Source organism: Cynocephalus volans, chromosome 3, assembly GCF_027409185.1.
Source record: "Cynocephalus volans isolate mCynVol1 chromosome 3, mCynVol1.pri, whole genome shotgun sequence".
NCBI lineage: Eukaryota > Metazoa > Chordata > Mammalia > Dermoptera > Cynocephalidae > Cynocephalus > Cynocephalus volans.
The window spans coordinates 20,756,306-20,772,253 of NC_084462.1; the positions used below are offsets into that span (position 1 = coordinate 20,756,306).

The 15,948-nt window shown below is 44.6% G+C and overlaps 1 protein-coding gene and 1 pseudogene across 1 annotated transcript in view; one reads left to right on the forward strand and one right to left on the reverse strand.

Annotated features, from left to right (window-relative positions):
- The window catches only part of LOC134372474 (speedy protein E4-like), a 29,176-nt gene that overhangs the window by 1,879 nt on the left and 11,349 nt on the right, over positions 1-15,948 (reverse strand). The window contains exons 3-5 of the mRNA XM_063089964.1: positions 1,625-1,843; positions 906-964; positions 210-295 (exon numbers count right to left, since the gene is read on the reverse strand). Coding sequence (XP_062946034.1) covers positions 210-295; positions 906-964; positions 1,625-1,843 — 364 coding nt within the window. The remainder of the gene's footprint in view (positions 1-209; positions 296-905; positions 965-1,624; positions 1,844-15,948) is intronic.
- Positions 12,456-13,423, forward strand: LOC134373701 (ras-related GTP-binding protein A-like; annotated as a pseudogene).

Sequence of the window (15,948 nt, forward strand, 5' to 3'; positions counted from 1 at the left end):
AATAGGTTAAAAAACAGATAAACGGTTAGCATTCTAGGGCTTGCCAGTTAGCCCACTCGGTAGAGTGCGGCGCTGATAACACCAAGGTCAAGGGTTTGGACCCCCAAACTGGCCAGCTGCTGAAATAAAAATAGCGTCCCACTTCTCGCTCTCTCACTTCCCTCCCAGGATTATGGATATTAACCTATGGGATGAGGCAAAGTACTCACAGCGCTATGAAGAAATGAATCCGTCGGTATTGCCAGGGAAAGAGGCCAGCCCTGCTGAAATAAGCTATGACCATAGACAGGAGATACTGATGGAGAGAAGAATAACAATAGAAGAGAGGTCAAGCCTGGAAGAGGAAGAACCTCGAGATAAGGGAATGGGGGGCTGGGGCAGGACTTGCTGTCAGAGAAGAGACCCCAGTGTTGGCTGAGCATCCTTCCTTGTGGGGGAGCAGAGGGAGTGTCCGAAGTTTCTTTGCAAATCAGAGAAGTCAGGGGAAGGGACGCTGCTGATGCTCCCATGATGGCAGCTCAGATGGGATCTTTCTTTTGAGGGAATATGTTTAGGACAGCTGGTGTCAGGAGGGTCTTTGGGAAGCTGGAGCAAACGGGAGTGCCAAATCCATGAGAAGGGATGGGCCAGGAACTTAAAGGAACAACCTAAGACGCAATACCCAGGGCAAGACCGTGGTCTAGGGCTCAGATCTCCAAGCAGGGGCAGGGGCCACCCATTCATTCTGCAAGAAACCATGAGGCCCCCCAAGGGAGATGTTGACAAGTCATAAAGGGGCCGGGACCGTGCGAGTGTCATGCTGGAGATGTGTCCAGGGAGAGAGGAGCAGAACTGTGGGTTAGAAAACCCTCCCCTCCCCCAGGTTATGCACTGGAGCAGGAATGTAATTTGGTGAACAACCTTACCTTGTCAGATACCATCAGATTTTTGTCCCAGGCTAGGAATCTTTTAACAACACGATCCTCTGTAAAAAGAAGGCATATATGACATTGAGAACTGGAACAGGGTTGTCATGGGAGCCACAGAGTCTGGAGGAGAACATGTCTCCCTTGGAGAAGGCTCAGTATCGCCAAGAGTTAGGAGGTTGGGAAGCAAAGAGAGAAGAACGTTCACTGGGTAGGGACAGTGGCTCCCATTCTGAGAGCCCCTGAGGAGTGACTGAGTGAGGGGCTGGATATCATTAGAAAGTCTGCATGATTAAGAGCGATGCCCCCTCATCAAACATGAACGTTTGAAGTCGTAAACTAATTGCCTTCAGAAGTCATAAACTTATTCCCGTTATTTTCTCGTTAGATAGTCACATCGGGGTGTGAACATGACCTTGTTATCCCCTTCCACAGATGAAGACATTTAGATTCAGAAAAGTCAGCAAGAACTAATAAGTTTTGGAGGGTACAGTCGACACCAGGCTTTCTTATCCCGAGTGCAGCCTTTTTTCATGGCTAGCCTAATCCTATCATCTTCTAAGTGTCCCTGATGAGTGGCCAATACCGAGTCCTCCGGGGATGGAGAGCTCGCCAACTAGCAGGGCATTCTTTTCCATTGGAAAAGTGTCATTAATTGGATGTTTCTTCTCTTTTCAAAAGAATTGGATTGGAGGGTTCTATCTGGGGTCTCTTCCTACCAAGTAGCTTGGTGAAGACCTCGTGGTGCTCAGGGAGCACTGATGACACCCGCTGTCTCTTCAGCTTCATCTTGAGCCCACACAGCGTCTCCACGACCCAGACGCCGTCTTCGTCGGGCACTAGCTCCTCCTCTGTCTCCTCCTCGAAAGCCACTGACCATTCCCTCTTCCTCTTCTGGCCAGGGGACGGAGGCACGGGGCTGGGATCTACCCAAGGGGCTGAAAAAAGAAACCAGGCTCCAGTGTAAAGCTTCTGTCTTTGGAATCCAGCCACTGGTCATCTAACCCCCGCCCCCTGACAAAAAACACCCCAAGCCTCTGCTCCATCTTCTTGAGGCCTCAAAACTGTTGGCTTTCTCCAAAGCCATCTTTCCATCTTTCTCCCTTGTTGCTCACTTATCTGTCCCCACTCACCTTGCCGTGGATCCATCTCCCTGTCCTCCAAACTCTTCCTCATCCAAGATAATTACTTCCAAGGGGATTAAGCAGGGAAACCTCTGCTTGAGGCCCCTCTTCCCTTATCTCAGTTTTCCTTGCAGGTGGACATTCTTTTCCACATCTCCTGTACTCTCATTCTCCATCCCTGGCTTGCTGAGACCCTCCTTTCTTTCCCACACACCCTACTCAGGTACTCCTTCCTGACTTCTGTACCCCTTCCTCCTTACTCGTCAATTCTCTCAAATATTTTCTCCCTCCATTCACCTCACCTGAAGGTCCTGGGATTTCTTCATCCACCACCACATCCAGGGGATACCCCGAGGAGCTAGGCTCCTCCTCAGGCTGGGAACACGGTTCACAACTGGCCATGATTTCTCCCAAACTCTTTCTTCCCTTCCACGGAACCTAGACCCTAATCCGTCCAAACCGTTCTTCTGGATTCTGGTTAAAGCTAAGTCTGTTACGTCTTCTCCAAGCCGGGGAGAAGTCCGGAGTGGAGAAAGAAGATGCTGTTGTTCACCTGTGCTGCCAAGCACCCACGGAGTTTGGTCCATCCAGTCAGGAAGTTGGAAGCCTTTGATGTCATCAGTCATTCCAACCTGGCAACCAGTTTGAAGGAAAACATGTAACTGCCAGTCTGATGTGCACTTGTCCTGGAGATTGGGGTAAATGGTACCTCCTGCCACTGACCCAACGTCTGGCCATTTTCCAAAACTATCCTCAGGGTCTCCAGATCCCACTTTCCCTTCTCCCCCGCAGATGACCTGTTCTCTCCACTCTGAACGTGAAACATGTTGGACTTCCCTCCCCTCTGTGCACTCCCATTTCAGAGCCTAGTCTGGTGGCGTGGCAAGAAAATTTAGGGTAAGCAGAAATGGTAAGACTTTACCAGAGTGAGACAAGTATGTGCAAAAGATCCCAGGTAAACTGAATCGAATGAAACACTCAGATCAACACACTCAGTTTGGTAAAGCTATTCTGTTGAGTGTTGACTGACATTCACTGTGTTCACGATTCTGTACTGGGGGAACACACGTCCTCTGCCATCAGGCATCTTTGAGTCCAACAGACATTTAAATGACCTAAAAACATAGAAAACAATATGTGTCATCACACACCCTTCAAATGGTGTCTACAATTTCAGAGAGTGTATGGATTGCCTAAAGCCTACCCCTTAACTCCAATTAAGACACTCTAGTCTACATATCAAATTTTGGAGCATCCGAATCACTCTTGACCCAGAAATTTCAGTACCGCTCAAGTACCCTATGAATAAAATAATATGTGAACAAGAAGACGAAATGGAAAAGTCTATGATATTTTCTGTGAATGTGGGACGCTCATGGGAGTACAAATGCAGAAAAGAATGTAACCTTCTCAATGTCACATGGTGCCAGGGGAAACCTTCTCCACTTCTTAACTCATGCCTCTCCTCTTCACCCGGGCATCTGAGTCTTGTTTTTTTTTTTTTTTTCCTTTGTTTTTTTCCTTTTTTTAATGTGGCAAAATATACGTAATAGAAAATTTACCATTTAAAGCATTTTTAAGTGCACAGTTCAAGACAGTAAGTACGTTCACTTGCTGTGCAACCGTCACCACCATCCATCTCCAGAACTTTTGCATCGTCCCAAACAAAAACTCTGCACCCAGTCAATGCTACCTCCCTATTCTCCCTCGCCCCAGCCCCTGGCAACCACCACTCTACTTTCTGTCTCTATAAATTTGACTCCTCTAGGTACCCTGTATACCTCACATGCTGTGGAGTCATACAGTATTCATCCTTTTGTGGCTGGCTCATTTCACTCAGCGTAATGTCCTCAAGCTTCTACCATGCTGTAAGATGTGTCAAAATTCTTTCTTTTTTAAGGCTGAATAATAGTCCAATTGTGTGTATACGTCACATTTTGGTTATCCATTCATCCTTCATGGACATTGGGGTTGTTTCCACACATTGGCTCTAAGTCTTGCTTTTGATCCATTGTTAGAACTTATTGATGAGAAGCACATGTATTATTCAGGCTATGGCTAAAGTTTTATTTCCTATTTTGACACCTTCAATATTTCTTTTTTTGAAAAAGGTGACCGGTAAGGTGATCTTAACCTTTGACTTGGTGTTGTCAGCACCATGCTCTCCCAAGTGAGCTAACCGGCCATGCCTACGTAGGGATCCGAACCCATGGCTTTGGTGTTTACAGCACCACACTCTCCCAAGTTTCTCTTTCTACCAATTTAGTGTTTTGCTTTGGTTTTGGTTTATTTTTAGCTGAATTATTCCCTACTGGTAGTGTCAATGTTTGGGAATTTGGCTTGACAATCTGACCACTTGGTTATCTCTTTAAAAGGATTAATGTTTCCAGATATCTAATCTGTATTAGATATTAGGGTGAGGCAGTGGTCTTATTTGTGAGTCTTTTCTGTTTGTCTGTCTACTTTGAGCTCAAATCAAAAAGAATCTGATTCCCACTGTGAAAACAGCTCTTTGATATCTGAATTGGTGAGTTTTTGAGTTTCTATATTTACTCTTGATTTATATCTAAAATTTTAGAGTTGAGGTTATATGCTCTATTTTTCTGTATGTCTATGTGTAATTCAGAAAGGTCCCTACTTCTTTGTGCATGTGATAGAGTTTGGATGTGTTGTCCCCCCAAAGTTCAAGTCAAAATCTGATCCCCAGCTCGGCAATGTTAGGAGCGGTTTGGGTTATGGGGGCATATCCCTCAGGAATAGATTAATGCCCTGGGTGGGGGTAGTGAGTCAGTTCTTTCTGTATTAGTGCCAACGAGAACTGGTTGTTGTATTAGTCCCCACAAGAGCTGGGAGGCACTGGAACCTCACCCACCCCCGTCTCTCTCTCTGTCTCTCTCTGTCTCTCTCTCTCTGTCTCTCTCTCTCTGTCTCTCTCTCTCTCGCTTCCGCTCACCATGTGATCTAATTTTACTTGCCAGCTGCCTGCAGTTTTCCACCATGAGTAGAAACAGCCTGAGGCTCACACAGATGCAGCTGTCCCAGAATCGTGAGCCAAATAAACCTCTTTTCTTTATAAATTACCCAGTTTCAGGTGTTGTGTTATAGCAGCACAAAAATGGACTGATACAGGGTGTATATAATGTTTTCCTACGTCTGAAAGGTTTAAAGTAGATTATTGTTTCATCAATTTAAGGGCTCTCTGTTCTCCTTCCCTAGAGGAGAGTTAGTGTTGCTTGCTGCACCTATTTTTGGCACCAACAAGGGAGGGAGATTGAGACCACAAGGGGCAGACTTATGCGAATCCACTAGCTGGCATTCTCAGTAAGAGGAATTTATACCAGCCTGTGTGACCACAGTGACGGAGCATGTTGAGTGGAAGGGAGTTTCTCTTTTGATTGACATTCCGCTAGAGGTGCTATAGAGCACAGAATATTCTTGACTACGTCTGGTGCGTCTGACAGGATTTGACTAATAAACGTGCCCTAAAAGGAGACCAACTGAGCATGTGCAAGACTGTGTTACATACCAGAAGACCATCCCCTTAGTTGAATATTCCTTAGGTAGCATGAGTACGTATTAGATCGAGTAGAAAAGCTGAATCCCGGCAGAAGGTGGGGCTGTTGCTCACTCTCTCTAGGGCCAGCTAGTGCTCTGCCTGTGGAGTATGTATTTCTTTGTTTTTGTATCAAACTTAGTTTCCGCAAGAGCCTGCTCACTCTCTTGAGCCAGCCTGCACTCTGTACTGAGCTTTACATGTATATCTCTTACTTTTGTGTTAAACTTGGTGTGGGCCCTGCTCAGTCTCTGGAGCTAGGCTGCACTTTCTGTGTGAAGTGTGTATCTCTTATTCCTTCCATTAAACCTGTTTTCATCTTCTACTGTGACTCTGCTCTTAAATTCTGTCCTGTGCTGGAGTCAAGAAAGTGGTAAGAGAGCAGGATGATTTGAGGCTGACAGTCAGGCCTCACCAGACCCTTTTCTGCAGCATCAGGGATAGAAGGCAGTCTGTAACCTGAAAAAGGGCCCTCACCAGAAATGGACCATGCTAGGACCCTGATTTTGGACTTTCAGCCTCCAGAACTGTGAGAAATAGACGTTTGTTGTTTAAGCCACCTCGTCTATGGTCATTTGTTCTAGCAGCCCGATCTGACTAAAACAACATAATTTAGGTAAATCTTTGTCAAATAAGCCTAGTTCAATATTTTTTGGTTTAATAAAAACAGCTATGTCTTGTCTGAGGTATGAGCGTTAGGCATAAATTTTTTAGTGTACTTATGAATGGTCTTCCTAAACTTTATAGGTTTCCCAATCAAATAAGCTAACATTACTTCTACTTAATGTTTAAGGTTATGACAAATGCAAATTTGTGTTTCACCAAATTTAATTATTATTCAGACAAACTTTATTTCAGCGGTAACTGTGTTTTGTAGTATGTCACCTTGATGATAAATTCCGACATCTTTTGTTGACTTAAACCCTTGGACTGATATTAAATTGAGTTCATTCATAGAGAGTCATTGGATACCTAGGTCATTTATAAGTAAGAATCCTGAAACATTGACTACTAAGCATAATCTTAAGTTTATATGCTCTTGCTTTTTGTTTGTTACAGAGAGGCTATATCTTTGGGTCTTCTGATGAATGCGTTCATTTTTACCACTTTGATAAGTTGTGTAAGGAATGTTCGTAGCTATGTCAAGTTGTGTTGCATGTATTCATGAGCTCTACTAGTCTGCTAAAATACTGATATGGGATAGTATGTTCTCAATTCTTTACACTCCAGCTTTCTTTGTGGAATGGAAGTAAGTTTGGTTAAAAGTTATAATTAGTGTAGTGGATTGAATTATGTCCCCCTCAAAACTCCCTGAAACTTGAATTGTGTCCCCCATGTTTTGTGTATTAGAAACTTAGCCCCCACTGTGACTTTTGAGAGGGTGGGAAATCCTATTACGGTAATTGGAAGGTGGAGCCTCAAAGAGGCGATTGGATTCTAGGACTGTGCAGTAGTGAATGGATTAAAAATGGTTGTCAGGGGCATGGTTCTGTGGGCTTTAAAAGAAGAGAGAGTCTTTCCCTCTCTTTGCTCTCTCTGCTTCCACCATCTTGCAATGTGAGACCCCTTGGTGACTGTTGCCACCACCAGATGGACTTTGGACTTCCCAGCCTGAGAAACTGTAAGCAATAAATTTCATTTTCTTTATAAATCACCCACTTTCAGGTATTTTGTTATAAGTAACATAAACGGACTAATACAGTTAGTATACATGAATGGAACTCCAGAGAGGGACAACTTTGTAGGCACCTTTGTTCTCACCTTACCATGCCTGAGATTGTTTTCTCTTCTTTTCTTTTATTTCCTTTTTCTTTTCTTTCATTCTTTTTCTTTCGGCCAGGAAGAGGGATTTATTCTGGCTGAAAGAACGTGTGAGCAGAATAGCCATGTCAGCCTGCCTCCCTGAGTGGCAAAAGTTTAGGGTTTTTAAAGGGAAAAAAAGAATGCGGGTATGTGCAGGTGGTAGTGGGGACGGTGGGTGGGAATCACAGGGTTTACAGGTGGCATGAGTCAGACATCAGGATTCCATGATGAAAAGGCTTCTTGGCGTCATGGGGTGTGTGGCCGATGGTCTGCTGAGCCTCAAGTCCCTGTTGTTATGTTGAGGCTGGAGGCATTATTTCAGTTTGAAGGTTGGGAAGTCCAAGTCCAGGGAACATGGTTGGTGAGCACCTTCTTGGGGAGTCGTGACTCTTCACAGCAATGCAGGATGTCACATGGTGGATGGCTTGAGAGGGAGGGGGGAGAGCGAGAGGGATTCTCTTTAAAATAAAACCAACTAAGGTTCCACATTTGTGCGAAAGTGGAGGTTATCTAAAATTGTGTTCCTTTTTGTATGTTTATTTATAATACCATATTGTCATTTTTAATTAATAAGTACCCAATAAAATCTCAGACATTCGTGATCCTGATACAGGAGGTGCCATTTCCCTGGGCTTGGATTTCAGGACATGTATGCCTCTGGGTCTCCAGCCACTCCCTGAGGTCTCAGGCCCCCTGCTCTGAGCTCTCTCCTAGGGGAACATTACTGTTGCCAGTTAGACCTATTTTCAGAACCAACAGGGGAAAATGACACCAGGAGGGGCTGGCTTATGCAAATCCAGTGGCTGGGCATGCTCAATAGGGAGCACAGAGCATTCTCAAATACACCCGGTGTATGTGATAGGGTCTGACCAATGAACATGCTCCAGGAAGAGACAGACTGAGCATGTGCAAGACTAAATGTTAAGTGCCTGGGAGCCAGCCCCTCAACTGAATGTTTGTTAGTTAGAGAAAATATAAAAGCTGAATCCCAGCCAAAGGCAGGGTTGTTGCTCAGTATCCCAGAGGTGGCTTGCGTCTCCCTGGGTGAGGTGCGTGTACTTTACTTTGTACGGAACTGACTTTCAGCAGGTGGCTGCTCATTCTCTTGAGCCAGCTGCACTTTGTACTGAACTTCAGGTATGTTTTTCTCGATGTCTGTACTGAACTTTTGTGTTAAAGTTGGTGTGGGGCCTGCTTCGTCTCTGGAGCATGCCGCACTCTCTGTGGAACCTGTACTTCTTATCTGTCATCTAAAACTTGTTCTCACTGTCTGTTGTGACTCTGCCCGTGAATTCTTTCCTGTGGCTGAGTCAAGAACCTGGTAAGAGGACTGGGTGGATTGAGGCCAACTATTGGGGCCCCCAGACCCTACCTCCGCCATCAGTCCTATCTTAAGTATTCAGATCTCCTGATGACTTTTGATTTTGCCTTCCCCAAGTTCAATCCTAAGTGTAAGATGAAATACAATAAAATAAAACTTTCAGTGTATCTTTTGTACCGAAGTGTCTTTGAAATTTCCTAGGGGGCCAGAGGAAAATGACAGAATTTGTTTTTTTACCTTATAAAAAGAGAAGTGTTAGAAATAATTAAGTTTATTTGATGAATGAGTTGCATGGGAAGTTGAGGACTCCCAAACCATGTGTTCCCACAAGCAAGGCTAAGTTGCCTTGTATATCCTAGCTTTGGAGTTTACATGGATAACTGGGCCACTTCCAGGACTAGTGGGCCAGTAGAAAATCCCATTCCTCCCACTGTAGGAAGCCCCAGGCCTCCTGACAGAGGGAGGAACTCAGAGCCTTGTCCTTATTCATATACCCTAGCCCGTTGAGGCTCGACACCATAGCAAACATACCAGTTTTCTTCCAATCCAGAATCCCAGCCAGATTTTTTTTTTAGATATGGACAAGATTATTCTAAATTTTATATTTCAGAAAGGAATAGGAACTAGAATGGCAAAGACCATTTCCAAAAAGAAGAATAAAATGGAAGAAACCCTTGTACCTTATTTCAAGACATTGTATAGCTACAGTAAGAAAGACTGTGTCATATAGGTGGAAAGATAGATAATAGAACAGAGAACCCAGAAATATACCCACACAAATATGTGTAACTGGTTTTTGGCAAGGGTGGGGAAACAACTCAAATCTAAGGTCAAGAGTTTGGATCCCAGTACTGCCCAGCCACAAAAAACAAACATAAACTCAATGGAGGAAAAAAGAGCGTTTTTAGTAAATGGTAGTGGATCAATTGGACACCAGAAGCAGTAAACTGAACCTTGACCTAAAGCTCAAAAGATTAATTGAAAATTAACTGAAAATGTATAACTGAGTTAAGTGTAAAATGTAGAACTATAAAATTAAAAATAAAATACTTAGGAGAAGAAAATCTTCAGGATTTAGAAGAAACTTGTTAGACTTGAAACCAATAGCACAGCGCATAAAAGCGAAAATTGATGAATTGCACTTCATCAAAATTAAAAACTTTGGCTCTACCAAAGACCCTGTTCAGAGGATTAAAGGACGAAGTACTACTATGTAGAATATATAAAGAATTCTCAAACTGAACAGTAATGTTGGGCAGTTTTCTACTAAAAATGCAACTACAAGAAGTTAGGACAGTGAGTGTGACTATGTAAGGGTAGGTAGCACCAGGGAATTATTGGTGGTGATGGAATAGGTTTATATCTTGATCCAGTGATGTTTACAAAAATGTATAGTAAAATGGCATAGACCTATACACACGTTGTATCAATGTCAATTTTCTGATGTGAGTATTATACTATGGTTATGTAAGATGTCATCATTGGGGGAAATTGGGTGAATGGTACTTGGAACCTCTGTGTACTGTCTTCCCAATTTTCTGTTAATCTCTGATTATTTGGAAATAAAAATCAAAGGAATCCCATTATGTAATTGCAATAAAAGCACATTCTGTTGAGTGAAAAATCCAGACACGAGAGAGTACTGCATAATTCCAATTTTATGAAACTTTAGAAAAGACAAGTCGAATCTTAGGCACACAAAGCAGATTAGTGGCTTCAGAGAGCCAGGGTAGTTACACGGTCATATAAATTTTCCAAAAGTCATCAAAATGTGCACAGAAAACAAATGATTGTTGTTATTTATATTATTTCTTAATCAAGTTGATTTTTAAAACAAAACAAAAAATGACTTTTCTAAATTAGTTGTGTATCCATTGGCATATAGCAATGGCTGGCATTCTCTCCTCCTTCCTTTTGGTAATGCAACCCCTAATATTGTTTTCAACTTTGGTTACAGTTGGTGTGGCATATGATGAATTAAAGCTAAAGACATTTGAGAGAAAAGAGTCTGAGTAATCACTGAATCGTTTTCTTAAAGGCAAGGGCACTGATCCTGGAATTCCTCTTTTCCTCCTGCCCCCTCGGTGGTGAAGAGTGACAAACCTCAACAGTCATCTTGGACCCAGAGATGGGAGCCACCTGTCAAGAGCAGCAGAGCCAAGCCATCCAACGGTGACCCTGGTTGGCTTCGTGAGAGAATGATTTCCCTTTTACCATTGCACTGTCACGTGAGGTAGGAAGAAGTCTCCATTTTGGTTGAACTGCTGTATTTTGGAGTCTCCCTGTTTCGTCATTATCCAACACATTAATGCATTACACTCTACTCATCAGCAGGGCACGAGAGTGTTCATTTCCCACACCTTCCATGACACTGAATATTGTCAAACATATTAAATATTATGAAAAGAAGAGCCTATTGCTGTGGTTATAATATTGCTGGCCATTACTAAATGCAGTGGATCGAATGGCCCCCCAAAGCCACTGAAGTTTAATCCCCTCCGTAAGTGTTGAGGGTTGGAAATCCTATTATGATCATTGAAGATGGGGTCTTGAAGAGGTGATTAGACTGTAAGGACCATGCCGTAGTTCATGAGCATGGTTGTGAGGGCTTTAAAAGGAGAGTACATGAGCGTCTCTCTGTCTGTCTCTCTGTCCCTCTGTCTGTCTGTCTCTCTCTCTGCTCCACCATTTCTACCATGTGAGATCCCTGAGTCACTGTCACCACCATCAAAGCCTTTGCCAGGTGTGTTCCCTGGACTTTGGACTTCCCAGCCTCTGAAACTGTAAGAAGTAACTTTTATTTTCTTAATAATTCACCCAGTTTGAGGCATTTATGTTATAAGCAACAGAAACGAATTAATACAGTTAAATGTTATGGACTAAATTGTATCCCCCCAAAATTCATATGTTCAAGCCCTAACCACAGTGGGACTGTGTTTGGAGATGGGATCTTTAGGGAGGTATTTAAGGTTAAATGAGGTCATAACAGTGGGGCCTTGATCTGATAGAAATGGTTCCCTTGTAAGAAGAGGAAGAGAGACCAGAACTCTCACTCTCTCCTGTGCTCCTGCACAGACGGAAGGCCTCATGAGGACACAGCAAGGAGGTGGATGTCTGCAAACCAGGAAGAGAGGCTTCACCAGAAACCAACCCTGCCAGCACCTTGATCTTGGACTTCCAGCGTTCATCACTGTGAGAAAATGAGTATCTACTAGTTAAGCCACACACCCTATGGTATTTTGTTATGACAGCCCCAGCGGACTAATACAGTAAGGCTCAGACATTTTCCGTATATATCAGACACTTACCCCTTATTAATTGTGAATCATGTGTTCATATTCTTTGCTATTTTTCTTTTTTCTTTGTATTTGCCGCCTTATTTTTTCTCATATTAGAAATGCCCATACCCTTAGGGCAGGGACTGCCGGGAGCGCGGCTCTCGCGAGATTTCCGCCGGAAGTGGGTGGTGGCTGGGATTCAGCGGCTGCCCGTCTGGAAGGCGAGCGCTTTTCCCGAGCTGTGACAGCCGACCGGTCCCGGCCCACTCCTCGGAGGAAACGCTAGCCCCGCCGCGGCCTTCCCAGCCCCGAGCTCGCGCTCCCGACTTCCCGGGCCGCACAGCTGCGCGGCGCGCCCACCGAGGCCCAGCCTGCGGCGCCCTCGCCGCCCTCGACCCCTCCCTCCGCGCTGCAGTTAGGCCGCGCCCTGAGGCCCAGTCCGCGGCGGCCTGGGCGGGTGATACACATACAGCCATGAAGAGAAAGGTGCCGCTGATGCGGAAGAGCGGGTCGGGGGAGAGCAGCATGAGGTCCATTATTTTTGCAAAGTATATTGCTCGCGACACCCGGCGCCTGGGTGCCACCATTGATGTGGAGCACTCCCACGTCCGATTCCTGGGGAACCTGGTGCTGAACCTGTGGGACTGTGGCGGTCAGGACACCTTCATGGAAAACTACTTCACCAGCCAGAGAGACAACATCTTCCGTAATGTCGAGGTTTTGATTTACGTGTTTGACGTGGAGAGCCGCGAACTGGAAAAGGACATGGGTTGCCACCAGTCTTGTCTGGAGGCCGTCTTCCAGAACTCTCCTGATGCCAAAATCTTCTTCCTGGTGCACAAAATGGATCTGGTTCAGGAGGATCAGCGTGACCTGATTTTTAAAGAGCGAGAGGAAGACCTGAGGCGTTTGTCTCGCCCACTGGAGTGCGCCTGTTTTCGAACATCCATCTGGGATGAAACGCTCTGCAAAGCCTGGTCCAGTGTTGTCTATCAGCTGATTCCCAATGTTCAGCAACTCGAGATGAACCTAAGGAATTTTGCCCAAATTATTGAGGCCGATGAAGTTCTGCCGTTTGAGAGAGCTACGTTCTTGGTTATTTCCCATTACCAGTGCAAAGAGGAGCGTGACGTCCACCGATTTGAGAAGATCAGCAACGTCATTGAGCAGTTCAAGCTGAGCTGCAGTAAATTGGCCGCTTCTTTCCAGAGCATGGAAGTTAGAAATTCTAACTTCCCTGCTTTCATCGACATCTTCACATCAAACACGTACGTGATGGTTGTTATGTCGGATCCATCGATCCCTTCTGCAGCTACTCTGATCAACATTCGCAACGCCAGGAAACACTTGAGAAGCTGGAGAGAGTGGATGGTCCCAAGCACAGTCTCCTTATGCGTTGAATATTGCCAAATGCTCTTTCTAAAAATGAGTTCGTTTTTTTTTTTTTTTGCACCCCTCATTTTTAATATTCAGTGTCGTGTGCTTAAAAGTGGGCTTTAAATATGTGCTTCTTACTACTTCCATCTTTCTTCCTTACTCCCCAGTCTTTAAACGTTGGACGCTATTTACTCAGCTCTCCAGCAGAGCTTCAAGATGGCCTTTCTCAAAAGCTGATATGGTGTAACACTAAAGTAGGTGGTTTGTGTGTATTCTAATTACCAGGTTATAGTAGATATGCACATCAAAGCTTTTACCAATATCTTCCCTGTATTCCTTATCAGATTGCAAAGATAGAATGTTATTTTATCAGCAAGGTATTAAAATACATTTATAAGTTCTTCTTGGCTTCTATTATGAATAATAAACATTTGTTGTTAGCAATCTATGAAAAAAAAAAGAAAAAGAAAGAAATGCCATACCCTTGAAAAATGTGTTACAATTAAATTTTCCAGTATCATTTGTGTTTTGACTTGGTTAAAATGGTCCTTTCTTCACATCAAAATTTAAAAGTTTTACAGAATTAAAACTATGTATCTTTTCTTTTGGGGCACTTGGATTTTCTGATTTCTATATTTCTGTAGAATCTCCCCCCACATAGATGTTCTACAAGTTTTATTCTGCCAGGAGGCCATAATGTTTGGAAATGTAAATTATATAATTATAAAGCCTGGAAATAAAATGTCATTATGTGTTTGTTTTTTAAAACAGGATTCTAGCTGCAGCACTCTAATCTCTGCCTCCATCTTTACAAGAGATGGAGGTATTTACAGGTCAGGGTAGCTGAACAACCAGAGCAGGCACTTTGGTCACGAGGAAGAAGAGCACAGCCACAGAGATGCAGGAGCATCTTGGGCAAGAAGCTGAATGGATGGGAGTAGCTGCAGAGACAGGTGCCCTGAAGTTTCCTGCTGGACTCTTTTGTTTCACTCCTATCATTTCTTCCTAATTTCTCAGTGTTTCATCTTCATAAAGCTCCTTCCTCTTGCTTGTTCCCACTCTTAAACCATCCCAGATGCCCGCTGCAGTTCCATCCATTACAGCCACTATTTCCTGGGCATCCCGTTCATCTTCACAAGTCCTGTAGCATGATTCTTTTCCTCCGCTCATGAAATTCTGGCTGCCCAATTCTGTGCCGTAGTTTCGGTTTTCCCATCTGATCCACTCTGTGTGAGTTATGATCCCATCACACCCTTGATTCCTGTTACGCTCCTACTTTTCCAGCTTCTCACCATACAGTTTCACCTTCTCCCACCCCTCTATTCTCTGGGACATCCAGCTGCTCCCAGCCCCATGCTGCAGCCTCCAGGGCCACTGCCTCCCTAGCTTGGCTTGGCCTCCACATGCAGCTCTTTAGGATCTTCAGTTCAGGAAGCTTGGCCGCTCTGACTCTCCCACGTTCCTCTTCTCCTAGTAGTTCCTGCTATCTCCCTTTGGAAGTCCATATCCTTCCGTCATCAGACCATTTCTCCCAAGCAGCTCCCTGGATTGATTTTCCCTGGAGGCTAGTCAGTGTCGTCCAGCCTCTCTCCCGTTCTCAGCTGGCCCATTCTCTTTGCCTTGGGAGTCACTTGAGCTTCATCCCGTTCTCAGCAGCCTCAGTTTCCCCTTCTCCCCAGCTGGGTCAGTCCTCTTCTCAGGCTTCTCTCTGCCTCTGAGCCAGTCCCACAGTGTTCTGTTCCAGGGTCCCTAAGCTCTGCCAACCCTCCTCCTGTCCTCTGTGGCCAGGCCATCTGTTTCCTTGCCTGGTTTGTCACTGCTTCATTGTTGGCATCCAAATTAGTCCATTTCTGCTGCTTATAACAAAATACCTGGGACTGGGTAATTTATAAAAAAACAAAATCTATTGCTTATGGTTTCAGAGGCTGGGAAGTCCAAAGTCCAGGGAGCACTTTTGGTGAAGGTCTTCTTTGGTGGTGCCTTTACAACAATGGCAGAAAACGGCAGAGCAGAGAGAGAGCTAGTTCCTTGTGCACTCTCCTTTTAAAGCCCTCAGAACCACGCCTAGTGGAGCTGTGAGAGCAGGTCCGCCATGGAAACCCCAGAATTGTAGAGCTACCAGTATGCAGTGCCAGCCTGCGAGAGCTGAAGCATCACCTAAGAAAGCCATGTGAGGGGAGCTGCCGGAGGACTTGGGGCCCTAACCCTCACACCTGCATGCAGAAGATATCGAACATGGAGTCAAGGTATGTGATTTGCCAGCTTTGAGATTTAGTGCCTGCCCTGCTGGGTTTAGGACTCGTTTGGGACCTGTTACCACTTTCTTTTGGCCTACTCTTCCGTTTTTGAACGGGAATACGTACCCCCTGCTTGTCCCACCATTGTATCTTGAAAGTAGATAACTTGTTTTAGATTTCACAGATGGGACTTTGAGTAACTTTGGACTTTTGAGTTGAAACAAGTTAAAACTTTGCAGTTGATATGAATCTATTTGTATGTGAAAAGGACGTGAGTTTTGGGGAGCCAGGGGTGGAATGCCTTGGGTTGAATGTCCCCGCAAAACTTAATCCCCACCGTAACTGTTGAG